Here is a 26,676-nt window from a genome sequence, read left to right as displayed (position 1 = left end):
ATTCCTCTATAGGGCACAGATTTCTTACACAATAAAGACAGAGGAAAGCTGAGTGATGTGAGTGCTTCCGGACTCTTAATGGTTAGATACCAGCAGTTACCCCAACACACACTCTGGGCTCCCCCCAAGCCTGGGCTCTTGCCAACCTGCGCCTAATACTCTCCAGAATTAGGTAAGCAGGATGGATCCCTCCAGGGCGAGAGAGAGAGAGAGAGAGAGAGCATCCCATTCCAACAATCTCTCTCTGGGATTTCCATGTGTAGGTGGGATACATGAAATTCTCAGGCTGGGGTTTGGAGACTCTTCAGCAATGGTGATGGGTTTCCGCGCATGTCAGACACTGCGTTGAGCAAAATAAATCCCTGACCCTCACCACAGGAGGGCAGTGAGACACTGGAGCAATGGGCTCTCGAAGGAATGAATGGGACGGTTTGGGCAGCAATGGTGTAGGTAACAAAGAGCCTCGGAACAGGAGCACCAACAGCTCACAGAGCCCTGTGCATTGGGCGGCTCAGTGTCACGATAAACATAACCTGAAAGGCCGGTGGAAGCCAAACCGATGACAACTTTTAAGCGAGAAGTAGATAATTATTTGGGGAGGACAAGTTTGCAGGGCTATGGGGAGAGAGAGAGCGGGGGAGTGGGGTTGATCAGGGCTATGGGGAGAGAGCGGGGGAGTGGGGTTGATTTGGAAGCCCTTTTCAAAGAGCAGCACAGACACGATGGGCTGAATGGCCTCCTTCTGTGCTGTATAATTCTATGATTACAATCCTGCATTTTTATCCAGCGCCTGTTGCTTCATGTAAGCAAACACAGCAACCAATTTACACACATTACACAACAGCCACAAAGTGAATAATAAACCATTTACCTGGAGGATTGTTGGCCAGGACACTGGGGGCAATTCTCCCTTCTCTTTTCCGACAGTGTCATGGGATCTTTAACAACAACAAATTATATTTGTAAAGCACCTTACATGTCAGGAGGACGTACCAAAGCAGTTTAACACCCGACTGAACAGGCACAGACGGGACTTCATTTTAATGTTTCAACCACAAAATACAGTCACTACACGTAACAGTATGTCCTGTGAAGCGCTTTGACACGTCTCAAAGACACGCTAAGGTGCTGTATCAAATGCATGGATCATTGAATCTGAAGGACAGAACCTGCGACACAGCAAGCAATTACTGTTGAGGTGTAGTGACTGTTTCTGTAGCCAAATGGAGAGCTAAGGGGATCTCACTGTTAACGAGTTAACTTGGCCGGTTTAATTATTTACTAACGGGAAACCCAAGACCCCCGGTGTCTGCCGGCAGCTGTTCACATCCCTCGTGGGAAGGAGACGGAGAGAGTTTCACGGCTAAATATAAGTTTATGAGCAGACGGAGCGGGGAGGAGAGAGAAGAGAGGAGAGGGACGGTCCTGTCTCGGTCGGGCCAGGCAAGGAGTTGTCACAGACACAGCCAGGAGCTCCCAGTCCTGCAGTACTGAGTGGCCAGGTCAGCGAGGGGCAAAGCACAGCCCCAACACCAACCCGGGTAAGAGACCAAACCCCAAACCGACAAGTGTTTAACCCTTTAATCAGGCTCCTGATTCGTCCACTGACGATTGGGAGGGGAAGGAGGTGGGGGAAAAGGGAGCAAAGGGACAGGGAAAAGCAACCGGGTGGATGGGAACGAGCGAGATGGGTATCAAAGGGAGTGAGTAAGTGTGAGAGCGTGAGGAGTAAGAGAGGGAGGGACAGGAGAGTGAGGAAGTGGGGAACAAAGTAGCAGCGAGTATATGGGGGAAGTGAGGGGACGAGTGAGGGGGAAGAGAGGGGTACGAGTGAGCGAGAGGGGTGAGGAAAGGGGGAACGAGGGCGGGGCGAGCGAGGGGGGAAAGCGAACAAAGTTGCGTTGATGGAATCGGTTGAAGAAATCTTGGGTTTCGAACAGCTCAAAACAAACAAGCGAATTGGGAGTCGCTTGAGTTTCTGATGGGATTTTCCTTGTTCCTGCAGGAAGAGCTCCCCAAGGGCCCCTCGCACAGTTCCACCGACCCCCGACTACCCCCACCGTCCATCACAGACACCAGCCATGTCGTACGCCGCAATGATCAAGGAGAAAAAGGAAAAGGCCGCGATTGTCGCAAACGAATTCCACCGAGCGGGAGGTAACTTCACGTCTGTCTGTCCAGCCGTCCGGGAATTAGGTCCCAGCGGATCCTCAGTGCCCAAGTGTCTGTTTCCCTTTTCAACATCTCAATAGATTGATTCTGTTTCTGTGTCTCTCTGGGGCTGTGGTATCAGCCTGACTCCTCGCTCAGACCCCCTCCCTCTCCCTACCCCTCGCTCAGCCCCCCTCTCGCACCCCCTTATGACCCACTATCTCACTCGTTGATTCTTTTCATCCCTCTGCACACTTTGATCTGATCGCCCCCTTAACCTCTTCAGTATATAATAATCCTTGCATTTGTTGTTGTGCCTTATCACATGATCAAAACGTCTCAAAGCGCTTCATGGGATTTACTGTAAAGTGCAGTGACTGTGTGTTTTGTAGGCGCTCAGCAATGTCCCACTGACAGCCACAAAGTGAATGATCAATATTTCTCTGGGGGATTTTTCCCTTCTCTGATTGAATAGAGCCGCGAGATCTTTAACATCAGCTGAACAGGCAGAAAGGAGCTCAGTTCAACATCTAATTTGTAGGACGTACAACGTGATGCTCCCCCCACAGCACTGCTCTGGAACCCAGGTCAACCCACCCTCTCATCCCAGCTAAACCCCATCATCCTGGGGGTTGATCTGCTGATGTTCCCTGGAAGACCTCCAGGTATAATCTTGTGGTCCGAGCTGTAGCTGATCTCTGGTCTCGAGGGGAAATGCTCCACGTGTTTTGACCACAAACACAAGTTCCCAAGTGTCTGTCTGACCTCAGTCTCTGTCTCAGTCTCTGCTCCAGGCCAGGTTTGCCGGAGGCTAAATATCACTCCGTGACGCTGAATCTATTCCTGTGTGTGATTGGCAGGGAAAGCTGTTGGGGAGGAAGCCGTCAACTTTGCATGTCTCGCAGTGCGGGCAAGCGAGATGTCCTACCACCCACCCCTACACCTACAGCCCCACGAAGCCACTCGCTCAACAATAACAACCACCAGCGCAGGTCATGCAGGGCAGCGTCTCGGAGCAATTAACAGTGGCTGAGTGGTGGGGTGGGTGGGGAGGAGGTGACCATGAGCTTTCCTGACACCTGGAGTGTAGGGACTGGGCAACGGGAGGTAAACTTGGCAGCCAATTTGCACACATCCTGACCCCACAGGCAGTCATGGGGGAAGTCAACTATTTACAACAACACAAATTTATATGGCATCCCTCAAGCAGGACAACCTCCCAGAGATCTATTTATCGGAAGAATTATTTATGGGAAGAATTGTTGGTCATGACACTGGGAGATGGACTCCCTTCTCTTTACCTCACTCTCATTGCCTGGACTTCTCTCCGCCCCCCCCCAGAAGTAGTGCAGCTGAACCTGGGGAAGAAAGCCCACCTGCCGCAGGATGTGATGGTGGAGGAGCTGGCGTTACTCTCCAACAAAGGGGCCAAGATGTTCCACTTGCGACAAAAACGTGTGGACAAGTTCACGATAGAGAGCCCGGATGACCGGCATCAGGTGAGACCAGTCTGTACCAAGCTTAAACACCTGGATCAGGTTCCGACCCCCCTTGATACTGACAACAAATAGTGCTTCCTCTGCCCCCACCCTTTGGAACTCCATCCCACAGTTCCTTCGCCTCGCCCCTCCCTCAAGACCCATCTCAAGACCCTCCTCTTCAATCAACCACGCCTTCTGTCACCCTCCTATCCTATCCTCCACCCCTCCTGATCCCAACCCCCAGCTCAGGTGCATATCCTGACTGTCCAGCGCCTTGGGACATCCTCCTGACGTGAAAGGCTCCGTGTAAATGTTATTTGTTGTTATTGATCAAAACCACTGATCATAAATGAACAACCCACCCCCCACCTTCTCTGCTCCAGCAAAACTCCTCTGTACAGAACCATCACTTCACACATGAGATGAGCAGACAGCTGGAGCGAGCTATCAGGGAGAGGTTGAGGGCTTGTCGCTGGGACATACTTAAGAAACAGCTCAACGCTGTAACGGGAAGAAGGATTCTGCAAAGTTGAGATCAAACAGACGTCTTCATTCCTACCCTCTGGTGTCACCCTGTATCGAGTGACCGCCTGCTTGCCTGCCCTGTCCTAGCCTGTGACATCCTGTGTTATAATCAACCTCTCATTCTCCTCCAGCAGAAAGGCTGCGTCTCGAAGCTCCCCGAGGGGCTGAAGGAGAATTACAAGACTGAGATCTTCATCCCACAGGGTGGGAAGGCCCCGGGACCCCCCGTCTCCGCCAAGCTCCCGGGAAGTCTCACCGCAGGCAAACACCTCAACATGAACCCCAGCCTCATTGCTCCAGGTACAGCTCACAGTGCTGTACATAACCACAGTGAAATAGGTTACCATATCAACACTCTTTACACTGCAGCAAAGTACCGAGGGAGGGGCTGACATGGGCAGAGGGCAGAAGGGGAAGAGGGTCAGTTGTCGTCATTCACCTCTGGGTTTCAATCCAGTCCCAGCCCAACCCGGTGAGAGTCTTGTGTGGGTTGGTGTGAGGGTCCCTGAGCAAGGACATGGGTTTGAGCCAATCTCAGCCCAGTTCCCAATGGGCTTGGGGGGGCGAATCCTGTACCGAACAATCAAACTCACTCAGAGGCCACGGGACGTGATGGGGAACGACAACAATAAATTTTATAGCCCCTTCCAGCGCTTTGGGACGTCCTCCCCACGTGAAAGGCGCTCTATAAATGTAATTTTGTTGTTGTTGTTTCACAAAGGGTGCAGTAGGGACGCTGTTGTTGGGCTTGTGTTAAACCCCCAGTGGAGGGGAAGAAACTCACCTCTCAAATGTCTTCTTCACTGACTCTCTTGGCCCCCAGGAACGTGGCAGTGGATCTACACCTCACCTTTTCCATTGCTTTGATAGCCTCCAATAACAAGTGTCCAAATCCACACACAGCTGTTGCCCCTCACACTCCGCTCCACCCCCAATTGCTGCTCCACCCCCTCAAGCTATGCTCTGCCCCCTCCACCAGGTTACTCGGGGCCCCTGAAGGAGATCCCCCCGGAGAGGTTTAACAGCACGGTGGTGCCCAAGTCCTACCACTCGCCGTGGGCAGAGGCCATGAACGAAGAACACGACTACGTAGAGAGCATCAGCGCCAACCTGCCTGAGCCCCCGCCCCAGTCACAGGCCTTCAGGTGCTTCAACAGGTGAGTGTCATCAGCACAGAACAGCCACCCCAGAGAAACTGTTGTTAAATCGTGTCACAGCAACTCTGACCTTCACGCAACCAGGTAGACGGGATTTTACCTTTAGATCCGATGTGAAGGACAGCACCTGCGACAACGCAGCGCTTTCTCCCCAGAGCTTCCCCACCCCACCCCAGTGCTGCACTGGAGCATCAGCCTGGACTGAGCTCATGTCCTGATATATGGCTCCAATCCACATCCTCCTGACTCGGGCCAGACACCGAGGCCGGCTGACATCGGCAGTTTAACATCAAAGATTGTGTTAGTATGCTCCCACCCCGCCACCCCCCAGCACCGAGGCAGAGCTGCTGTGTTGCTGGCAAGCGGTGGGGGGGGGAGTCGTGAATGGGAGCTGACGTCACCGCTGACAGTTTCTCTATTTTAATCCTGACACCACACAGCTGACTGGCCAAACTCACAGGATTCCAGCTCCACTTTGCACGCAATGGGGTTAGAGAGCTCCAGTGGGGGGGCGAGCCCCAGCACAGACACGATGGGGAGAGAGAGAGAGCAGGGAATGGGGTTAGAGTAGAAAGCTCTAGTGGGGGAGCGAACCCCTGCACAGACACGATGGGGGAGAGAGAGCAGGGAATGGGGTTAGAGTAGAAAGCTCTAGTGGGGGAGCGAACCCCTGCACAGACACGATGAGAGAGAGAGCAGGGAATGGGGTTAGAGATATGATGTATGCTCTCCCCGACCTCAGACACTGTGTTGTTTCAGGGTAGCGACCCCCTTCGGCACGCCAGCCCTATTCCCTGCCCGGTCCTTCCCGCCACCGGCCTTCGAGTTGGTCGAGGAGATGGTGGAGCCGGTGACGATGGAAGCCGAACGCATCGCCAACCGCCCCAACTTCAACCGTCGTCCCCGAGGCTGGATCCCCATCATCCCCGAGTCTGCTGAGTTGTGAGGCAGCTTCCAGCGGGAGGGGTGGGGAGGGGCAATTACCGGGGTGTGTATCTGAGGAGGGGGGCGAAGTTTTGGTTAACGTTAACCACAATTCCCTTCCCCTCTCCCCGTCACATATTAACTATTCCCAGGCCCGGACGGCTCAATGATCTTCCAGCACAGAAGGAGGCCATTCGGCCCATCGTGCCTGTGCCAGCTCTTTGATTTGAAAGAGCCACCAACTAGTCCCACTCCCTCACTCTTACCCCAGAGCTTTGCACGTTTCGTTTTCAAGCACAGTTCCTCACCCGGCTGGGTACGTACGTTTAGGGATGGTTTCCGCGGGAATCCTGGCCGATCAGACCGTTGTGTGTTAATGCACGAGGCAGACAAGCGACAAAGTGAGACACGAACGAGAAGCAAATAAAGAGATACAGCAACAACCAGAGTCCTGATTGCCCTCAGAGCCAGGCGACAGCCAGCACCAAAACACTCACTGAGCATCACAGGAAACCAGTCGGGCTGCCAAAGGGAGTGTGACTGACAGCCACACGCGCACACACGTACACAGACACACACACACTACCTGTGACTTTTCCCAAACTCCAATCGGCTGTGGAGAGGGGAGAGGATCTTTCCCGCTTCCCGGCCCCCTGTGAACGCAGCCCCAGGGCAGGCGGTGAGTTCCGGCAGTGTTTGCGCAGCCGCCTTCCCAACCCTGACACCCTGTCCCGCAACAAGAAAGAGACTGGCACAAGCTGAATTAGTAAAGATGCGTCTCTTTATGTTCTAGACGTGTGGCTGGACAGATAGACCGACAGACAGACAATCCCTGCCTCGCTCCCTCGCTGGCTGACACCAGCCGCACCCAGCGACAGCTCACACCCACCCTCCCGTTCCCCCAGTGGGTCTGCAGGGAGACCGAGACGGGACGGGGCAGTGGGTGGGGGCTGGGAGAGGCAACAGTATAAAATAAGCCACGGGCACGTGACAAAAATGAATTTCACCTAATTAGATAGGGGGGGAGGCCGGGGGGGGGGGGGGAGGCCGGGGGGGGGGGGGGGGGGGGGGAGGCCGGGGGCGAGGGGGACCCTCAGAGTCAGACACTCCCCAGTTGGGAGCCCGGATTTTGACACATTTCATTAGCTTCCCAGCCTGTGGTTTGCCCACTCTGCCACCAGAGGGCACTGCGGGCAGCCACAGAGGTTGTGGGTGGGGGGTGGGTGGGGGGTGGGGGGGGTGGGTGACAATTTAGACGTGTCCAAACTTCAGACGTGTTCAGACGTGTGCAAACAATCTCTCATCCTCGAACCGCTCAGCCTGACATACCCGGGTTCCCCACGGATCTGCCAGCCGCGACCTCCCGGAAACACACATTCCTCACGGAAGCCGAGCGGCGATACGGGAACCACTGGAACCCCCAAATAAAAGCAAGACGGCGGGGGGGGGGGCACAGAGCGAGAGCGACACAAACCCTCTCTCCCCCCCCTCGCATCCCCCCCGTGACTGGTATAAAAGGGAAGGTGAGGCGTGCGGGGTGGGCTAGGCGTTGTTGGGCTTGTTCGTGTGAGCTCCCATGCGCTGGGGGTCCTGGGAGGGGTAGTGGATGGGGCCCGGGGCCCGGAGGAAAGGTGGAGGTGGCGGAGGCATAGAGTGGAAGACTGTGGGCCCGAACCCTGCGGAGAGAGAGAGAGAAAGAGCGTTACACACCAACAATCAGTCAGCGCTGCTGCACTGAGCCATCTCACACCCTGGGAACAGACAGGAAGCCCACGAAACAGTCACTGCACTTTACAGTATATTGCGTGAAGCGCTTTGAAACGTCTCGGTCCGACGGCGCACGGCTGCCGCTCGGGCACTTACCGGGTGGTGGAGGGGGTAACGAGATGTTCATCACCGTGGCCGGGGCGCTGGGCGGCAGGTTGAAGAAGTTGGGGGGAGTTTCCTCCTCCACTGAGACGGGGGGCGGCAGGACTATGAGGCAGAGAGTGAGAGAGAGTGAGTGTGAGAGAGAGTGTGAGAGAGAGTGTTGTGTGAGAGAGTGAGTGTGCGTGTGAGAGAGATAACTGTCAGAACACGTCGTTCTGGCCGTTACACAAACACGTGTGCAAATGCCCGTCAGTCAGTCTGTGTGTGTGACGGACGGCGCGTGTGTCCTGGAGTCGCGGTCTCTCGGAGCAGACCAGACCGGGACGGTTCCCGGTGAAGGGCAGACTCACCTCCTGGCAGCCCCGGCACCGGCTCCAGCTTCATCCCCGACTCCGGGCTCCCGTCCTTCTCCTTCCCCCGCGCGGCCTGTGACCTGCCAGCAACAGAGCGATACTTTGTCAGGTTACACGCACATACACATCCTGACGCCCCCCCACCCCCACCCCAACACACCCACTGACCCCCTCCACTTTCACCCGCACACTAACCCCCAACACACACACACACACTCAGCCCCCACATACACACAGACTCACCCTCCCACACATACACACATTCAACCACGGACACTCTCACACCCAACCCCACCGCCCACCCACACACTCTCCCTCCCTCTGCCCTGCCCGCACGCTCACCTCCCCCACTTGACGTTGAGCCGGCGGCCGTTGATGATGAGTTTGTTGAAGGATTTCTCAGCAGCGAGCTCTGCGGCCTGTCTACTGGCAAACTGTATAAAGGCACATTGCTGTCTCTGCACCACCGTGATCGACCGGACCTCCCCAAACTGGTAAAAGTGATTCCTGGGGAGAGACAGAGGGGAATCAGCAACACACCTGTGCACACACTGGCCCCTGATAGAAGCTGAAACCCTCCATTCCTCCTTCCTCGAGAACACCCTCCCTCCCTCCCTCACAGAGCAACTGCGATGATTCAAAGTCACTCAAGACTCCCACATTAACAGAGACAAACAAACTCACAAGACAGACAGACACACTGAAGCGCGAAACGGTGGGGCTGCAGTGGGCGGGGTGCCGGATAAGAGGGGGGAGGGGCTGGGAACCAGAAAGGGATGGGGTGGCGATGTGGGGCAGAAGGGGGACAGGGCTGCAGAATGGGAGGGGACACGGCTGAGAGCAAGGTGGGCGCGGATGTGGAGTGGGCAGGTCTGTGCGTGGAGCAAGAAGGCTGTGGGGCTGTGGAGTTGGTGGGGCCACTCACCGTAGCTCTGTCTCACAAATCTGCTCTCCGAGCCCCCCCACATACAGGGTGGTGATGCTCCTGTCCTCGGGGGGGTCCAGCCGGGGCATGGTGGCCGCTCGCTTCAGCAGCTTGTCAGCCACCGGGTCATTGATGCCGTAATAACGGTCCTTAATGTTCTGGTCAGCCAGAGGGTCGTCAGGGTCCGTGGGCTTCTCGTGTCTGAGCACAACAACAGAAGAATTTGCTGGACAAAAAGACAAGGTCCATCTAGTTCACCTCCCACCGTCCTGGCCGTCTCTTTCACATGTCGTGTCCCGAACCATATACTGTAGCTCCAGGTATTACTTCCTAACAGAAATCTATCTCACTTGCTTTTGAAAGAATCAATGTTCCATACGATTACTATTTGCTCAATGAACTAGCGTTTCCCCAGATTTGTATTGAATTTTTCCCCCTTCGACCGCAGGCAGCAAAACAACAACAAAATTACATGTATAGAACGCCTTTCACGTTGGAAGGACGTCCCAAGGCACTGAAAGAAACGATGGATCACAGGTTAACCCCAGCACGGGCTTGGAGTACCGCAAGGTTCCTGCCCACCGGGGGGTGGGGTGGGGGGAGCACTGTGGCTGTGTTTACCTGTAGGGACACTCCTCTCCTCTCTTGCACTCGCCTTTGACCCAGAAGGAGCAGATGTGGGGGCGGTTACGCTTGTAGTAAGGGGTGGTACGAGCCAGCTTCAGCAGCATGTCACTGGAGCTGGTGGCCTTGCCCAGCGCCCCCACTGGCCTCGTCCCATCAGAGCCCTGGATCTGCAGACAACAACCAGCTCAGCACAGGAACCACACAGGCAGAACAACACCTCCCTCCCCACATCACAGGCGGAAACAATAGCCACGCCCCCCTCACCCCACCACACAAACTACAGGCAGAACAACTCCCCCTCCCACACACACACACACACACACACAGAGTACAGACGAAAACACCCTTTCCTCTCCCCCCCACCTCACCAGCAGAACCAACAACCTCCTCACACACGGTGGCCTAGGGGAAGGAGGGGTGAGCAGGGACTGGCTGAGGTTTATACAAGCCGCCCGTCCGCATATGCTTTTAACTACTTGCGTTTCTTAAGGGAAGCTGTTTGAGAGAAGGTCCGAGGACCTTAGTCACAGTAAATCTGCTGCATCTTATCTCAGTGTCTGTGCCTCAGTGATGGGGAACCGCCAAGAGTAAATGAGAAGCCGTTTGTTCGTTCGTTCGCCTTTCTCCCATTCATTCCAATTTATCTGAAATTGGGAGACTTGTGTGTTGCCAGCCGATCCAGACTAGTCCAGGATTTGGGGCAATGGGTATGTCTTCACAAGCTTCTGATGCGATTGACGCTCCCATGTCTGGTGTATGAGGCAGGAAACTTACTGTCTTCACATCATTGCAAACCATTTCTGTAACCTATTTTACCCCCCACCCACCCCCTCTCACACACACACACACACACACACTAGTGCTCAGTAAGTTTTTTGTTGAGGTTGTAGTGCTGGGGCGTTCTCTCTCTCTCTATACTGATGGACGCCCTGAAGAACCGAGGCAACACTAAAGGACCATTGCAGGTCCACGACTGTTTGTGGGACACTGCTGTGTGCAATTGGCTAACGCATTTTGCCCACAAAATATACAGTCACTACACTTTACAGTATATTCTGTGAAGCACTTTGAGACGTCTCGAAGACATAAAGCGCTATATCAAATGCAAGGATTATTATTATTGCCCAATTTCCAATGAGAATTTGGAGTTTGGTGGCTTATTGCACTGCTTCTGTTGTGACTTATAGTTGTGATATTCCAGCGTATTAAACTATTGCTCTTAATTAGTGTGATTTAACCAATAAATGTAACTGAACCCATGTTTCTGAAGGCTTCTGATTCTTTACTATGTAATAGGCCCTTGAGGCGGTGGGGGATTTGCAAATAGCACATCGTGCTGGCCCTGAGCCATTGACCAATTCTGGTCACTATTACTAGACAGACCAGGACAGGGTGGTGTGGAGAAGATACAGTGAAGGACAGCTTGATTCAGAGCTGAAATGAGACATCTGGGTTACCAGGAGAAACTACAACAACTTGGATTTATATCGAACGCTTCACACAGGGTCGCGTCTCGGAGTGGCTGCAAAAGCTGGGCATGTTCACATGGCAAACAGCCATGAGAGAGGTGGGTGACGAGTTAACCCGGAGGTTTGTCCAATAGTGCAGCATCTTTCAGCACTCACTTGAGCAGCAGACAGGTTCCTTGGCCTGTTATATATTGTAAGTGAAAACAGGAGTTGCTGGGAACACTCGGCAGGTCAGGCAGCATCTATGGAGAAAAGAAAATGAGTCAACATTTCGGGTCCACAACTGAATTAGCCGTTCTGACGAAGGGTCGTGAACCCGAAACGTTGACTCCCTTTCCTTTCTCCGTAGACGCTGCCTCTGACCCGCTGAGTCTTCCCAGCGACTCCTGTTTTTGTTTTCAGATTGCCAACACCCGCGGTATTTTGTGCTTTGTCTATAATATTGTGAGCTTCAGTTTGAAGCGCCCGTGTGTTGGAAGGGACACCCCATGTGCTGAGTGTCTGCCTTCTGTGCAGAACATGTACACGTTTCGATGTAAATGCAACGACCCAAACCCTTGACCGCTCAGCACTTTGTGACGCCCTCCCGACCTCAATCAAAGGCACCACATACAAATGCAATTGACTGTTATAAGCCACTGCACGTGTGGTGGCTGCCCAGCGGCGGAGCTCGGGCGCTGCCTGGCGGACACTCCCGGTGTGACATGTAGAACAATTTGGCTGACAATCACACATGTTCCCACGTGTCCCTGTTGTGCGGACGGTTTTTGGGGACAAACAGGACCCAACCGCTTGTTTGGCCGCCAACATCTTTGACGGAAACAAAGAAAAATAAAAGGATGGTCTCAGCGCCGAAGTACTTGAAACCCGCACCTGAGCACTCGAGCTCTGCTGGGACTTGGTTGGTTGGTTGGTTGGTTGTGGGTGGGGGCGGAGTGGGGGGGAACTTCTTGTGCAGAACCAACAGCCACAGCTCAGGGGGTTCCGCCCGGAGCGCGGAGCGAGTGACGCCGCGGCTCTCACTGAGAGGGGCCACTTCCGCCCCGCAGTCGGGCCGGGGTTTCCGGGCGGCGCGGGGCATTGTGGGACCCGGGAAGATGGCCACCTCACTGGGGGCGAACACCTACAACAGACAGAACTGGGAGGACGCGGTGAGCGGCCCGGGGGGGCCCGGGGGGGGGGGAGAGGGGCCCCGGGGAGACCGAGAGGAGAGGGCCGGTGGGGGTCCCCGGGGAGGCGGTGCGGAGGGCCCCCCCCGGGTCCCGAGGCCTCCCACACACTCGAGGCCTGGACTCTCCCGCCCTCCCCACCGCACACCCCGTGTCTCCCCCCACTCCCCCCCACTCCCCCCACACTCCCGCCGCCGCTGAGCCACAGGGAGAGAGAGAGAGAGAGAGAGAGTCCCAGGAGAGGGAGTGTCGCTCTCAGCCTCCGGGTCCCGGGTTTCTGGGGCAGTGACTCGTGTTCTATTAATTACAGTTTTTCAGTCACAATCCTCCGGTGTTTGAAGCCGTTCTCACAGCCCCGAACGCCAATGTCGCTGTCGCTGTCGTTCTGGTGACACGCGGCGCGTTCCCGGAGCGGCGCCGGTTATCGTGTGGCGGAGACGACGTCTCGGCGCTGCGAAGCGGTTTTGGGGGATTTCCGATGCGCGTTCCGTCGGGTGAATGCCGCCGCCGCCGCCCCCCCCACCCCCCCACTCACCACTCCCCCACTCCCCACTCCCCACTCCCCACTCCCCCCGCCCCCACTCCCCACCCCCTCCCCCACTCCCCCACCCCCCGCTCCCCCACTCCCCCACTCACCACTCCCCACCCCCCACCCCCCCCCACCCCCACTCCCCACTCCCCCACCCCCCCCCCCCTCCCCCACTCACCTCCCCACCCCCCACTCCCCACCCCCCACTCCCACCCCCACTCCCCACTCCCACCCCCCACCACTCCCCACTCCCCACTCACCACTCCCCCACCCCCCCACTCCCCACTCCCCACTCCCACCCCCACTCCCCACTCCCCACTCCCCACTCCCTACCCCCCACTCCCCACTCCCCCACTCCCACTCCCCAACCCCCCACTCCCCCCCCCCCCCCCGCTCCCCCCCCCACTCCCCACCCCCCGCCCCCACTCCCCCACTCCCCAACCCCACTCCCCACTCCCCGCCCCGAGCGTTTCCAGCGGCAAAAAGGAAAAAAAAAAAATCGCACCCGCGCGGCGGCTTCCGTGTCAGGAGGACCTCCCAAAGCGCTGGACGGCTGGGAGTTGGGAGTGGGGGTGGAGAGTAAGGGGGGGGTGGGGGTAAGGGGGTGGGGTGGAGGTAAGGGGTGGGGTGGAGGGTAAGGGGTGGGTGGAGGGTAGGGGGTGGGGTGGGGGGTAAGGGGGTGAATGGCCAAAAGTACGGTCAAAGAGCTAAGTCTTGAGATGAACGGGAATGGGGAGAGGTTTCCCGGATGTGCTGCGATTGGCACTGAACCCATTGTTTCTGCGTTTGACTGTTTAGCGCTTCTCCTCGACCGCACCTCGGGTCTCGCTCCCACCTCTCTGCCTTCCCTCACCCCTACACCCCCCCCCCCCGCCTGCCCCCCCCAGGCTCGGGCCCCGATACCTGACTGTTCAGCGCTTTGGGACGTCCTCCCGACGTGAAAGGCGCTCTATACGTGTCATTTTGTTGTTGTTGTTGTTCACAGTGTTGCTGTGTTGTGGTCTGGCTAACGTACTCTTATCACTTTGTTTAGGACTTCCCGATCCTGTGCCAGACATGTCTGGGAGAAAACCCCTACATCCGCATGGTAAGTCCCTGACTTCCCGCTCACTGGGAATGGGTGGCATTTCAGACCTGAGAAACCTGCGCAAAGCCAATGAAGTGTGTGAAACGCACAGAAAGCAAACTCTCAATTTACTCCACAATTTTTGTCTGTAAATTCACGGTTTTTATTATTATTACTATTATTATTATAATTCTTGTGTGTAACTGGGTTGTTTGTTTGGTGTTTCAGACAAAGGAGAAATATGGAAAGGAATGCAAGGTAAGTCTTCCAGCGCCTTGGGACATCTTCCCGTCATGAAAGGCACTGTGTAAATGTAATTTGTTTGTTTGTTTCAGTTCACCCCCTGTTGCACACATCTCATCAGCATTGTATGGGTTTACTGCTTTACTGCACTCACAGTGGTGGTGTGGGGAGTGTGTGTAGGGGTGGGGGGTGTATTTGGGATGTAATGGGGTGTGATGATGGGTTGGATGACAAGTGCCCTGTGACCTCCCCCCTCCCCCCAGATCTGCTCGAGGCCCTTCACTGTATTCCGCTGGTGCCCAGGGGCTCGGATGCGCTTTAAGAAAACGGAGGTTTGTCAGACCTGCAGCAAACTGAAGAACGTGTGTCAGACCTGCCTCCTGGACCTGGAATATGGTGAGAACCCAGGGCATTCCGGGGGGTAGGGAGATTCGCTCTGCGGGTGATTGATTGATCCTGCTCCGCCTCTGTTCCACCATCGGTGACCGCGCTTTCAGCCACTATGCTTCCAACTCTGGAACACTCTCCCTCTAACCCTCCGCCTCGCCCCCTTCTTCCCCATCTTCAGGTCATGCCTGAAGACCTTCCTCTTCGATTGTGCCTACAGTCCCTTCCCCCCGGCTTGGCATCGTGCTACATCATTGTCAAGCGCTCTGGGATGCCACCCTGGGTGAAGGGCACTGTAAATGCAAGTTGTTGTTGTTGCCTGTGTTCTGTGATTGATTGACCTGCCTGTCCTCAGGGTTGCCGATCCAGGTGCGAGACGCTGGGATGTCACTGAAGGACGATATGCCTAAGTCTGACGTGAACAAGGAATATTACACCCAGAACATGGAGCGCGAGGTAACCCTCAACAATCTGCCCTTTCCCACCTATAGAGTGGAGGGTTATTGATTCCACCTGTACTGTGTGTGTGTGTGTGTATATATATATATTGCTTCTGCCTGTGGTGTGTGTGTGTTTCCACCTGTACTGTCTGTGTCAGAGTATTGTTTCCGCCTGTGCTGTTAGGTGGTTTTTCGCATGCGTGTCTGTGGGGGGAGAGGGTGTTCCGCTTGTAGTGACTGGTAAATGGGGACACAGTGACCGGGACTGGTTAATGGGGACACAGTGACCGGGACTGGTTAGCGCAGTGACACACTGGGGGACGGTTTCAAACTTGGGGAACACGTTGACGGCACAGTGTTCCGGGACCTTCTAGTCTTCGCCTCCACACAGCGTGAGCAGGACCCGGGAGTAGTCGCCCGAGCAGTCTCCCTGGGGGACAAAAGACACCGATTAAACCCGGTCTCCGAATTCCCACCCAAAGAACGTTCCGGAACTGCGTGGGCAGTGACGAGACTCACCTCGATGCAGGCGTGGAGCGAGATGTCAAACATGTCCTTAAACTCCTTGCGGATGTTCAGTAAATCAATCTCGCTTCGGGACACCATAATCCGGATAAGGGTCTTGTCATCCGTCCCAGCGCCCTAATAACAAACAATATCAGTAATAATTAATAATAATCAATTAATCAATCAGTAATGATCAATTATCAAGCGATATCAATGGCAAGCTGCGTGGGTTTAGCTGGTTAGACTCCAGCAGATACCCCAACGCACATTCTGGACTCCCTCCCAAGCCTTGGCTTTTGCCAACTTGCGCCTCATACTATCTGGAATTAGGTAAGCAGGATGCATCCCTCCAGGGAGAGAGAGGGAGAGAGAGAGCTTCCCATTCCAACAACCATTCCATGTCAGCGCCTTGGGACGTCCTCCTGACGTGAAAGGCGCTTTATAAATGGAATCTTGTTGTTGTTGTTGTTGTTGTAGATGGGATGCCTGGAATTCTCAGCTTGGGTTTGGAGACCCTCGAGCAACGGTGATGGGTTTCCGCACATGTCAGACACCCGGCTGACCCCCCAAAAATCAGTTAACAATAATCATTTCCTCTTGAGTGGTTTGGTTAATTTTGGGGGGAAAAAGAATCCCTGGACCGGCTCCTCCGCCCCGAAGGGACACTCTAACACTGCCCCCACTGGCTGAGAGGTGAACTGAGCCTGAATCCACACAGGCTGAGAAATTACCTTCATTGACTTGTACAAGCGATCAGCAAAGAACACTGGTTTATTCTTAATACAACGGACTAGAGAGAGAGAGAGAGAGAGAGAGAGGTCAGCACGTTAATCCCTGCGTTGATCTTACACCCAAGTGTAGTGACTGTGTATTTGTGGGGAATGTTGACCAGGACACCAGGAGAGAGTAACTCCTTCCTCCTTACCAAGTGTCAGGAGATCATGGACATGCAGACGTGGTTTTAAGTCTTGTTGGCGCCCGTCATAGTATGTCGCTGCCCCCCACTCCCACTCCCCGTGCCCCTCCCCACCCCCCCACCCACAGTGACTCACCGATGGCGTACAGAGAGTTCCTCAGGTCCCCGGAGATGTCGTTCCTGATGGTTTGCTCGATGTCGCGGTTGGTTAGTTTAATGTAATCCTGAAACACTGAACGTGGGAAAGAGTCAGTCACTGAGGCAATCGCGACACCCCACTCCTACCCCCATCACCGACCAGACAGGGGCTACAATGAGAGACTGACCCATCTACCCGCACGTACCTCCCCCTTCCCCCACACGTATCTTGTCATTCCCCTCCCACCCCCACATACACACACATACCTCCCCATCTCCCACTCCCCCCCAACCACACACACACACACACGTACCTCTCTTGAGGTGGGGGAAGCTCCTGGTGCACAGAACACTGATAAACTTTGATTCCATTGAATCGGAGTCGTCATCACCAGCTCCAGACAGCACCTGAGAGAGGGGAAAGAGATGGTGAGAGAGAGAGACATAGAGAGAGAGAGACATAGAGAGAGAGAGAGAGAGAGAGACACAGAGATGTCAGCTCAGTGTCAGCAGCTTCACTGCTCTCAGTATCACACCACATCAGCCCACTCGCTCCCCCTGGAGATTCCCGCTTCCCTCGTTCCGTCTTCCCGCTCTCAGTGTGGTTCCATTACCTTTGCGTCCTCCATGGCTCGGGTCAGGTCAGCGTCCCCCTCCTCACGGTTCCCCTGAGGCAAGAGGCACAGTGAGAAACTATCGCCGGGGCGCGGGGGTCCGAGGGCAAAGCTGGCGGGGGGTGATTGTGTGGGATGGGGGGGAATCAACGTCGCTGGGGGCGTGGGGGGGCGCGGACATGGTGGCCTGGGGGTGGCTAAGTGGTAACCACACACTGTGGTGGGAGGGGAGGTGGGGGGCTGTACCTGCACCAGGGAGACCAAGAGCCGCTGGAAGTGACCGGACGTGTCGGACTCGATGTCCTCCTCCAGGCTTCGGTGATAGCCTGCGGGGGAGAGAGAGAGAGAGAGAGAGGGGGCTGTGTCACTCTAACACCTCTCGCTCTCACTGGTAAAGCCTCCGATCAGCCCCGGCCACTCACCCTCTGTATACGCCTCTCTGAGCCGGTTTATCTCCGTGTTGGTTTTCGTGGTGAGGATTTCGATCAACGCCCGCTCGTCAGTGCCCACACCCTGCACAACAACAACAACGTTCATTTATATAGGCCCCCCCCCCACGCAGGGTAGGGGCTCACAGCATTTGAAACACACACACACTGCCGGTAGCTGCCCCACCCCAGCCTCGCCTTGGAGTTGAGGTACAGATCAGCCATGATCTAATAGAATAGCGTAACAGGCTCGGGGGCTGAATGGCCTCCTCCTGTGCCTATGTTCCTATCCCTGACCCCCCCCCACCACCCCCGCCGCGTGTCTCTCACCTCGATGGCTTTACGCAGTTGCTTGGCGTCAAACTGCTCTGTGGCATCATCAGTGCCAGGATCACTCGCCCTAAGTTTCCGCCCAACTCAGATTTCAGGTCCGCCATCAGGTCCTACAGCAGACAGACATCACGTCAACAACATTACCCCAATCCCACCTCCTGTCCTGACTGCTGGGTAAACAGAGGCACTTGTGTGTGTGTGTGTGTGTGTGCGCGCGTGTGCACATGTGTGTATGTGTGTGTGGAGTAAGGAAACTTGCCTAAGGTTTCACACTGTCCCGCCCGGGAATCAAACCCGGGGCCTCTAACTACTGAGCTACAGGATGTCACAGAGGGGAACGGAAGGTTCCCCCGGGGAGGGGAGGCTGTGTGGGGTGTACGTGCTGTCGAGTTTATGTGACTTGTTATTGAGAGCCTTAGTGACTTACCCGGCCGAGCTGGGACTTGAACTGCTGCCTGAGCTGCTGCCGCTGGGCATTGCTCCTCCGCGTCACAATGTCAATAATGGTGTCTTCATCTGTGCCTGAAACAGTGGCTGGGACCAGTGGGAGGCCCCGAGAGAGTCAGAGTGACAGCAGAGTGACCGCTTCTCCGCTCCCACCATTCCCCCCCATATCTTTTATCTCCCCCCCAACCCCCACTGCTGCCCACTCACCGAACCCCTTCATGGCTTTGCGAAGAGCCTTGACGTCCACTTCAGGCTGGAAACCCACAGCGTCTCGTACCGTCCCCTTCATCTGTCAGACAGACGAAGAGATGTCGCTGAACCGTAAGCTGGTTTTCAATGTGTCAAACGGCGGGGGGCGCATTCAGGGCAGCGGAGGTATGGTGGGTGGTGGGGGGGGGCTCAGGGACACACACGCTCACACACACACACCTACCTGCACTTGCATGGAGGCGCTGAGCTCCCATGTCTGATAGGCGAACTGTGCTGCTTCCGGGAAGAACTCACCAGCGACACTGCAACATGCAGAACGTGTGTCAGCCAGAGTGAGCCCCCCCCACCCCCCCCCACATACACTGCACGCCCCCACCCCCCGACAAACACACACTGCCCCCCCCACCCCGACAAACACACACACACACACACAGCCCCCCCAGACTCACTTGTCATCGCCCCCGCACAGCCTGAGAAGGGCTCTCTTGTACACACCGGAGGTGTCACCCTGAAAGCAGAGGAGAGACGGTGGCTGTGATGTGAGCGTGGGGATAATTAGCACAGCACACGCACCGTGCTGCCGCTCGGCTGGTGCTCACTCACCCGGATGGTCTGGTACAGAGACTCCTCGTACTTGTTGCGAAATTCCTCCCGGATATCCAGCATGTCCAGCTCACTCCGCGACACCATGATACGGATCAGCGTGTTGTCACAGGTCCCCATTCCCTGAGGAGACAGACAGACACACACACACATACCCACACACAGTGACAGACAGACACACACACACACACACACACAGTGACAGACACACACACACACACACACACACACAGAGTCACAGCGGAAACAATCGGAGATTTGAACAAAACCCCAAACAAACTGCTGTACCCACAACCTCCCGATCCCGAGAGGACACTCGCAGCGACTGAGCCAGGCTGAGGGCGAGACTGACAGCAAATGTATTAAAGCATTAAACCCCTTAACCCCCCCCCCATCCCCACCCCCACATCTGCACCCCCCCCCCCCCCACCTGCACCCCCATCCCACGCACCTGCATCGCTTTGTTCAGTCTTTTGGCAAAATATTCCGGAGTGTTCCGTACACACCTCACTGTGGAAAGAGAATCAGACGGAACGTAAGTTGGAGCCCGGGAGGGGGGGGCGGGGGGTTGGACCTGGAGTGGGGACGGGGAATGGGGTTATACGTACCCACCGCCAGCATCAGCTTCTCGAAGTCCCCGGACAGCTCCCCACACAGACTCTCCTCAATGTCCTTCCCAGCAATCTGACTGTACTCATCAAACACTGAGACAGAGAGCAGAGACATTTCAGTGTCACACACACTCACACTTATACACACACACACACACACACAGTGACAGACACACACACTAACACACACACACACACTGTGACAGACGCACACACACACACTGTGACAGACACACACACACACTGTGACAGACACACACACACTAACACACACACACACACTGTGACAGACACACAAACACACACACACACAGTGATACACACAGTGATAGACTCATCCCAAACATTGATGGATAGATACAAACTCATAAACTCTCACAGACAGACTTGCACACATTAACACACATCCACTCACACACACTCACACAATCACATACAGACAGTGACACACACACACACAGATGGGGGGGTGGGGGCGGGGGGTGAGGGTGAGGTTGTACCGAGCTGGAGGTGCTGTTTACTGCGGTTGCCAAGGATGGTGATGAAGGTGCTCTCCTCTGTGCCCCACTGCTCCTCCCCCGCCTCGAACAGCTCCTACAATCATAGTGAGACGTCAGCCTGGCCTGTCCCCCCCCCCCACCCCCACCCCCACCCTCACACTCACATGCACACTCACACTCACACACCTTTGCATCTTCTGCCACCTGGTGCTCACTGACCACATCGTCTTCCTCACGGGTCCCTGTGGACAAGACACAGGGTCAGCGCCACGCAAACAGGTCCCCCATTTCCCCTTCCCACCTCCTGCCCACCACCGCCCATTCCCACCCCACAACCACCCATTCCCCACCCCCACAACCACCCATTCCCCACCCCCACCCATTCCCCACCCCACCGCCCATTCCCCACCGCCCACCACTGCCCATTCCCCACCCCCACCGCCCACCACTGCCCATTCCCCACCCCCACCGCCCACCACTGCCCACTCCCCACCCCCACCACTTCCCGCTCCTCACCTGAAGCAGAACAACACACATCTTCTTGAAATGTTGCGCGGTATCAGCAACAATGTCAGCCTCCAGATCCGACTCATATACTGTCAACGAGAGAGAGAGACAGAGAAAGGGGGAGAGACACACACACATACACACACACACAGAGGGAGAGTGAAACACAGACAGACAGACAGACAGACAGAGACACAGAGAGACAGAGTTACAGCATTTCATCACATGGGAATCTCTCAGAAGAGTTTGACGGTGAAATGTAGAGACTGTGCATTTTGTGGTCAAACAGCGCAGTAGTCCTGCACACAGCGAGGGGTCAGACAGACAGACAGACAGACAGGTGTGTGGTGATTGCCCACAGACGGTTGGCCAGTCACTGGGAGATGTTGTTGGTTCTTTCACCGCGGTGCCCACGCTACATGCTACGCGACCGCTGTCGAGCGCGGAGAAGCTCACCCTCGTTGTAGGCGGAGACCAGCTGGTGTATTTGGCTGTTGGTCCTGGATGCCAGGATCTCAATCAGGCACTTCTCATCCGTCCCCATCCCCTGTCACACAGCGAGAGAGAGGGAGTGAGGGAGGGAGAGAGGGAGGGAGAGAGGGAGGGAGTGAGAGAGGGAGAGGTCAGGCCAGGGTGGGGAATGCAGACACATTGCCTCAGTCAGTAACGGTGTGGGGTGAGGGGGCTGTTAAGAGGTGTCTCGAGGTTAAGGGGGAGGGGGGAAGGGGGGAAACTTACCTCAATGGCGTCTCTCAGCTCTTTGGCGTCGTACACGGCCGGCGGCTTCATCAGCCCCACGATCAGCCGCTCGAACTTCCCCGTCAGCTCGTACTTCAGGTCATCAATCAGGTCCTGTCAGTGAGGGACACACCGTCACCCAGTGCTGGGCAGAGGGTAACATAACATGTAGGAGCAGGAGGAGGCCATTCGGCCCTCCGAGCTTCTGCCCCGCCATTCAATCGTGGCTGATCTTCTAATCTAACTCCAGCTAATAACCTGACCCTGCCTTACCCCCATATCGACCCCCCTCTCCCATATCACCCCCCCCCCCAACGCCTTATCCCCATATCCCTTAATCCCTTTTGCAATAAGAAATCTATGTATCTCAGTCTTGAATATGTTCAAGGACTGAGCGTCAACAGCCCTTTGGGGTAGTGAGTTCCATACATTCACTGCCCTTTGAGTGAAGAAGTTCTTCCTCAACTCAGTGTGAAAGGGCTGTCTCTGATTTTAAGGTTGTGACCCCTGGTTTTAGTTTCTCTGACCGGGGGAAACAATCTCCCACTATCTACTCTATGCCCTTTGATGATCTTATAGGTTTCTATAAGATCCCCTCCAATTGTTCTATATTCCGGAGCTTAGCTCTGCCCGGCATCACCAACTACAGCTCGGCACCACAAACCCAACCACCCCCCCCCCCCCCAAGCCGTGCCCTGTCACCATGAAGTGACTGTCGGTGTAGAGACCGCAGGCGGCACCCAGTGATGGCTTACCCTCCCGAAGAGCGTCTTGTAGCTGATGAGGATCTTCTGGCGTTGGTTGTTGGACCTGGATGTCAACAGCTCCAAGATGGCCTCCTTGTCACTGCCTGTTGGGAATGGCAGCAACAACAACTTGTATTTATACAGCGCCCCCTCACATAGGGTAGCGTCCTAGAGATCTTAAGCGATTAATTAACGGACAGCGATTAACTATCGTTTAGCAGCCAGTTACGATGTGCTTAAGGCTCAGAGCGGGCGGGGGAAGTTGGTGGATTTCCGTGCTCACACCCGCCATTCACAGGGCCATTCCTCACCAAATCCTTTCATCGCTTGATACAAATTCTCCGCATCCTGATTGGCGTCAAAATTCGGGAACGCTTTAATGGAACCTCTGTATCCAGGCCTTGCTCCCTGTGAGAGGATTTACACACAGTTACAGACTCCAGGATCCCGGGAATCCAGAGCTCTCTAACCCCATTCCCTGCTCTCTTTCTCTCTCTTCCCCATCGTGTCGGTGCTGGGGCTCGCTCCCCCACTGGAGCTCTCTACTCTAACCCCATTACCTGGTCTCTCTCTCTCTCCCCATCGTGTCTGTGCTGGGGCTCGCTCCCCCACTGGAGCTCTCTACTCTAACCCCATCCCCTGCTCTCTCTCTCTCCCCATCGTGTCTGTGCTGGGGCTCGCGCCCCCACTGGAGCTCTCTACTCTAACCCCATTCCCTGGTCTCTCTCTCTCTCCCCATCGTGTCTGTGCTGGGGCTCGCGCCCCCACTGGAGCTCTCTACTCTAACCCCATTCCCTTCATCCATTTAAGGAGAGGTTAAAATTCCAGTATTCCTAAAAACTTTCCATTGCTGTGTGAGGAGCCGGAAAAGATGGGCTCGGACGCTAATCACAACACAAGGTTACACACTGCAGCACGGGCCAGGCAGATTGGTGCAGTGGGTGGGTCTGAGACAGAGAGAAAGCTCTCCCCCCTCCCCAGCACCTGTCAGATCTTCTTACTGACATTCCTTATGGGAAGCTGTGTGTAATCCAGGCTCTCCCCCCGCACACTGATTCCCGGCAGCTGCTGCCTGAGGTTATAAATAGCCTCTCACCGGGCCCACATACCCTTATATATAACAGCCGCCAGCGGTGAGGGGGGAGGCTGGGGTCTTAAACGGCCGTAACACCTCATCCGTGTTATTAGCTACCCCTCCCTCAGCCACGCCAACCCCCCCACACACACACACACACACACACCCCACACAGATGCACATACACACACACAGACACCCAGACACACATAGACAGACACACACACACAGACACACTACTATGGTACCCTCCCCCTCCCCACCATGAGTCAGCTCCGCCAGCAGTGACAATACACAGACGAGCTGGGTTTCGAACAGTATAAACTGAGCCATATTAGGTTGGGTTGAAGGGATTTACACACCCCGAAACCTAAACACAGTCCTGATCCAAACACTCTGCAAGTCATCTCCATGTTATGCACAGTCAGGCTGTTGGGGGGTGGGGGGAAGAGGGGGAGATACTGCTCACCCTTGTGTGGTGGTGGTGGTCGATGGGGGAGTAGCCCATTGAGGAGCGAGCGAGGTGGGGGGGGCAGCAGACCAGCCTGGCAAGAGTCAGTCATCTGCTGCCCAGAAATTGTGGCTTCCACAACCCCACACCCACCACTCCCCACCCTCCAATTTGTGATCCAGGCTGCACTCGGGGTGGGGGTGGCGGTGGGGAGAGTAGGCAGATTGTGTCAGCAAATTCTAGAAGGAATGCGGCAGCAAGCGGGGAGGAAAGGGAGAGAGCGCTTTTGGACGTCCTCTTGAGATGGTAAGCGCTATACAGATGTAATTGGTTGTTGAGTGATGCCTGGGGGGAGTGGGCAATGGGGGAGGGAGGGTGGGGGGGTCGCTGGCCTTTCACACCAGGGCCGCTCTCACACTCTCTGGTCGCTTACCTTGCCTTTGGCCGACATCTTTCACCGGAATGGAGAAGGGATTGTACTGTGAGTGGGAACAATCTGCCGGAAAAGTAAAATAAAGCGTTTGAATTATTTACGCAGCTTCATAAAGGCTGTGAGTGAGAACGCCTGGGGTGGGGGCGGTGGGGGGGGGAGATCACCAGAGCAATGCCTGGGCTCACATCACACTGATATTCCCACTGCTCATTAAACGGTACTTTATCCTCAATATCTAATTTCGCCCCCACCCCCGCCAGCCAGGGGCAGGTTATAGCACAAGGGTCTGGTGTATCTCAACCCAGAATGTCATCGTTAACAGGAATCGGATTAGTGACTGACAAACCATATCAAAGATACACAGACAGCATGTTGCTGGGATTAGAGTTGAGAGCTCCAGTGGGGGAAGCAAACAACAATAACAACAACAAAATGACGCGTATAGAGCGCCTTTCACGCGGGAGGACTCCCGAGGCGCTGAACAGTCAGTGTTTCAGACCCGAGATGGGGGGTCGGGATTGGGAAAGCTGGAGGGTGATCTAAGGCACGGTTGAAGAGGAGGTCTTGAGATGGGTCTAGAAGGAGGCAAGGGAGGGGGCGGGTTGGAGGGACTGTGGGGTGAAGTTCCAGAGGGTGATGGCAGAGTAGCTGGACACCCTGGGGAGAGCGCAGGTAATGGGATTAGAGTAGAGCGCTCCAGTGGCGGAGCGAGCACCAGCAAGCAGTGTCTTTAACACTGAGACATCGCTAAGCGCTCCACAGGGAATCACTGTCAATTGTTAGTGACTGTTAGTGACTGTGTACATGTGTGTGCTCGTGCGTGCGTATATGTGTGTGTGTGTGTGTGTGTGTGGCGCGCGCGTTTATTTGTGTGTGTGTGCGTGCGTGTGTTAAGCAGATTTGGCAGCCAATTTGCCACAAGGTCAGAGTGAATTATTGATGAATCTGTGGGTTTGTCGGCCTGGACACCGGGCGGGTGAGAGAGAGAGAGAGACTCCCTTCTCTTTTCCAGTCACAAAGCAAGATCTTTAACATCCGCCTCGAGAGGGAGACTGACATCTCCTGTGCATTTCATTATAACCCAACGTGCAGCAGTTGCTAAACTGCAGCATCCAACGGGGCTGTTCCTGCGCCAATGCAGCGCCAATGCAGCACCAATGCAGGTGGGATGCAGAATGAAATGCGGCAATGATGATCGATCGATCGCATTATCTGCCCGGCTGTCAATAGGATGATGGAGGGGGTGTTTAAGACAATTCGCTGCGTTTTCAGCAAACCTCACAGCAGTGAGGCGACACAGCTTAGTAACTAACAGTCACTACACTTGGCAACATTGACTCTGGGCTCAGTCAAGGCGGGGCAGGGAGGGAGACAGAACAACTTGTATTGATACCTTCAACCTTCTCGCAAGACAGTGTTTTGAATCGCAGGCTCCCGCACCCGACTGCTATTGAAATTCCCCCTCTCCACCCCCACACCACTACCCCACAGGCAAATCCCAGACATCACCCACCCACACAACAACAGGTTCTCAGTGTGGTGGGTGGGTGGGGGGGAGGTAGAATAGGGATAAAGGTACCCAGAGAATCCTGCCCCTCCCCACAAAATATACAGTCACTACACTTTACAGTATATCCTGGAAGCCTTTGAGACTCTCGAGGACTATAAGGCGCTTTCAAATGAAGGATTATTATTATTATTGTTGCTCACATAAGCCCACATTGCTCAGGGCTTCAGTGTGGGGTGATGGTGGGGGGGTAGAGGCAATAAAGGGTCAGACAGCATCTCCCCCCCCCACCCCACACCGCCCACACCGAGGGGAGAGAGTGAATATCGCAAACTCAGCCTTTTTTAAGGAAAAAAACTTTACAATTACAAAAAAAAGTTTTTTGTCGTTGTATTGACAGAAAAAAAACGTTTTTTTGAATCGGGTTTTTACATTTGTCTTTTACAAAATCGTTTTTTTTCGCCGCCTTCACAAAATGTGAGGATTGATACGTCAGGTCAGAGAACTTGGAATAAATCAAATTCCAAAGCAGCTTCGAAACCCCACAAAAAAAAAACACTTCGGACAGACACACAGATACACACAGACAGACAGACA

At 55.1% G+C, this 26,676-nt stretch overlaps 4 protein-coding genes across 6 annotated transcripts in view; 2 read left to right on the top strand and 2 right to left on the bottom strand.

Annotated features, from left to right (window-relative positions):
- The first annotated feature begins 1,347 nt into the window (after positions 1 to 1,347).
- Positions 1,348 to 6,681, top strand: LOC103188241 (myozenin-2). Of its 3 annotated transcripts, none has more exons than XM_007908162.2 (6): positions 1,348 to 1,541; positions 2,006 to 2,157; positions 3,496 to 3,650; positions 4,289 to 4,457; positions 5,137 to 5,314; positions 6,074 to 6,681. In XM_007908162.2, the coding sequence occupies exons 2-6, from the start codon at positions 2,082 to 2,084 to the stop codon at positions 6,258 to 6,260; spliced, it is 765 nt and encodes a 254-aa protein (XP_007906353.1). In that variant the 5' UTR covers positions 1,348 to 1,541; positions 2,006 to 2,081; the 3' UTR covers positions 6,261 to 6,681. The 3 variants fall into 3 exon arrangements, with proteins under 3 accessions (XP_007906353.1, XP_007906354.1, XP_007906352.1); XM_007908163.2 differs by having other exon boundaries at positions 3,493 to 3,650; positions 4,292 to 4,457; XM_007908161.2 differs by having other exon boundaries at positions 1,350 to 1,541; positions 3,493 to 3,650.
- Positions 6,682 to 7,458: 777 nt separating this feature from the next.
- Positions 7,459 to 12,291, bottom strand: LOC103188254 (pre-mRNA-splicing factor RBM22). The gene is made up of 7 exons (XM_042340110.1): positions 12,207 to 12,291; positions 10,007 to 10,196; positions 9,386 to 9,586; positions 8,803 to 8,967; positions 8,458 to 8,540; positions 8,102 to 8,212; positions 7,459 to 7,914 (listed from the first exon to the last, which is right to left on the bottom strand). The coding sequence occupies exons 1-7, from the start codon at positions 12,289 to 12,291 to the stop codon at positions 7,781 to 7,783; spliced, it is 969 nt and encodes a 322-aa protein (XP_042196044.1). The 3' UTR covers positions 7,459 to 7,780.
- A 241-nt stretch (positions 12,292 to 12,532) lies between these two features.
- On the top strand, positions 12,533 to 15,402 carry LOC121850069 (pre-mRNA-splicing factor RBM22-like). The gene is made up of 5 exons (XM_042340165.1): positions 12,533 to 12,632; positions 14,213 to 14,266; positions 14,474 to 14,503; positions 14,752 to 14,884; positions 15,231 to 15,402. Exons 1-5 carry the CDS (start codon positions 12,579 to 12,581, stop codon positions 15,380 to 15,382), a joined length of 423 nt encoding a protein of 140 aa, XP_042196099.1. The 5' UTR covers positions 12,533 to 12,578; the 3' UTR covers positions 15,383 to 15,402.
- A 154-nt stretch (positions 15,403 to 15,556) lies between these two features.
- Positions 15,557 to 26,676, bottom strand: part of LOC103188245 — a 30,295-nt gene continuing 19,175 nt past the window's right edge. The window contains 23 exon segments of the mRNA XM_042340109.1: positions 15,557 to 15,745; positions 15,835 to 15,957; positions 16,554 to 16,612; positions 16,875 to 16,970; positions 17,191 to 17,284; positions 17,491 to 17,544; positions 17,737 to 17,816; positions 17,913 to 18,003; positions 18,249 to 18,283; positions 18,286 to 18,361; positions 18,679 to 18,785; positions 18,906 to 18,987; positions 19,132 to 19,210; positions 19,358 to 19,416; positions 19,512 to 19,634; positions 19,963 to 20,021; positions 20,120 to 20,215; positions 20,623 to 20,716; positions 20,809 to 20,864; positions 21,586 to 21,676; positions 21,868 to 21,981; positions 22,623 to 22,717; positions 24,573 to 24,635. Coding sequence (XP_042196043.1) covers positions 15,686 to 15,745; positions 15,835 to 15,957; positions 16,554 to 16,612; positions 16,875 to 16,970; positions 17,191 to 17,284; positions 17,491 to 17,544; positions 17,737 to 17,816; positions 17,913 to 18,003; positions 18,249 to 18,283; positions 18,286 to 18,361; positions 18,679 to 18,785; positions 18,906 to 18,987; positions 19,132 to 19,210; positions 19,358 to 19,416; positions 19,512 to 19,634; positions 19,963 to 20,021; positions 20,120 to 20,215; positions 20,623 to 20,716; positions 20,809 to 20,864; positions 21,586 to 21,676; positions 21,868 to 21,981; positions 22,623 to 22,717; positions 24,573 to 24,635 — 1,886 coding nt within the window. The 3' untranslated portion in view covers positions 15,557 to 15,685.

The sequence above is a fragment of the Callorhinchus milii genome, unplaced genomic scaffold (assembly GCF_018977255.1).
Source record: "Callorhinchus milii isolate IMCB2004 unplaced genomic scaffold, IMCB_Cmil_1.0 Scaffold13, whole genome shotgun sequence".
Lineage (NCBI taxonomy): Eukaryota > Metazoa > Chordata > Chondrichthyes > Chimaeriformes > Callorhinchidae > Callorhinchus > Callorhinchus milii.
Note: the sequence above shows the minus strand (reverse complement) of the source record. Positions and strands in the feature narration are given on the sequence as shown.

Bases quoted from the DNA above. Each gene is read 5' to 3' on its own strand.
- LOC103188241 (XM_007908161.2), top strand. From the start codon at position 2,082: ATGTCGTACGCCGCAATGATCAAGGAGAAAAAGGAAAAGGCCGCGATT. The intron at 2,158-3,492 runs GTAACTTCACGT...GCCCCCCCCCAG, and splicing joins CGAATTCCACCGAGCGGGAG to AAGTAGTGCAGCTGAACCTG. The intron at 5,315-6,073 runs GTGAGTGTCATC...GTGTTGTTTCAG, and splicing joins GCCTTCAGGTGCTTCAACAG to GGTAGCGACCCCCTTCGGCA.
- LOC103188254 (XM_042340110.1), bottom strand. From the start codon at position 12,291: ATGTTGGCGGCCAAACAAGCGGTTGGGTCCTGTTTGTCCCCAAAAACC. The intron at 9,587-10,006 runs GTAAACACAGCC...TGTTGTGCTCAG, and splicing joins GGAGAGGAGTGTCCCTACAG to ACACGAGAAGCCCACGGACC. The intron at 8,968-9,385 runs GTGAGTGGCCCC...GTCTCTCCCCAG, and splicing joins ATTTGTGAGACAGAGCTACG to GAATCACTTTTACCAGTTTG.
- LOC121850069 (XM_042340165.1), top strand. From the start codon at position 12,579: ATGGCCACCTCACTGGGGGCGAACACCTACAACAGACAGAACTGGGAG. The intron at 14,267-14,473 runs GTAAGTCCCTGA...TTGGTGTTTCAG, and splicing joins AAAACCCCTACATCCGCATG to ACAAAGGAGAAATATGGAAA. The intron at 14,885-15,230 runs GTGAGAACCCAG...GCCTGTCCTCAG, and splicing joins CCTCCTGGACCTGGAATATG to GGTTGCCGATCCAGGTGCGA.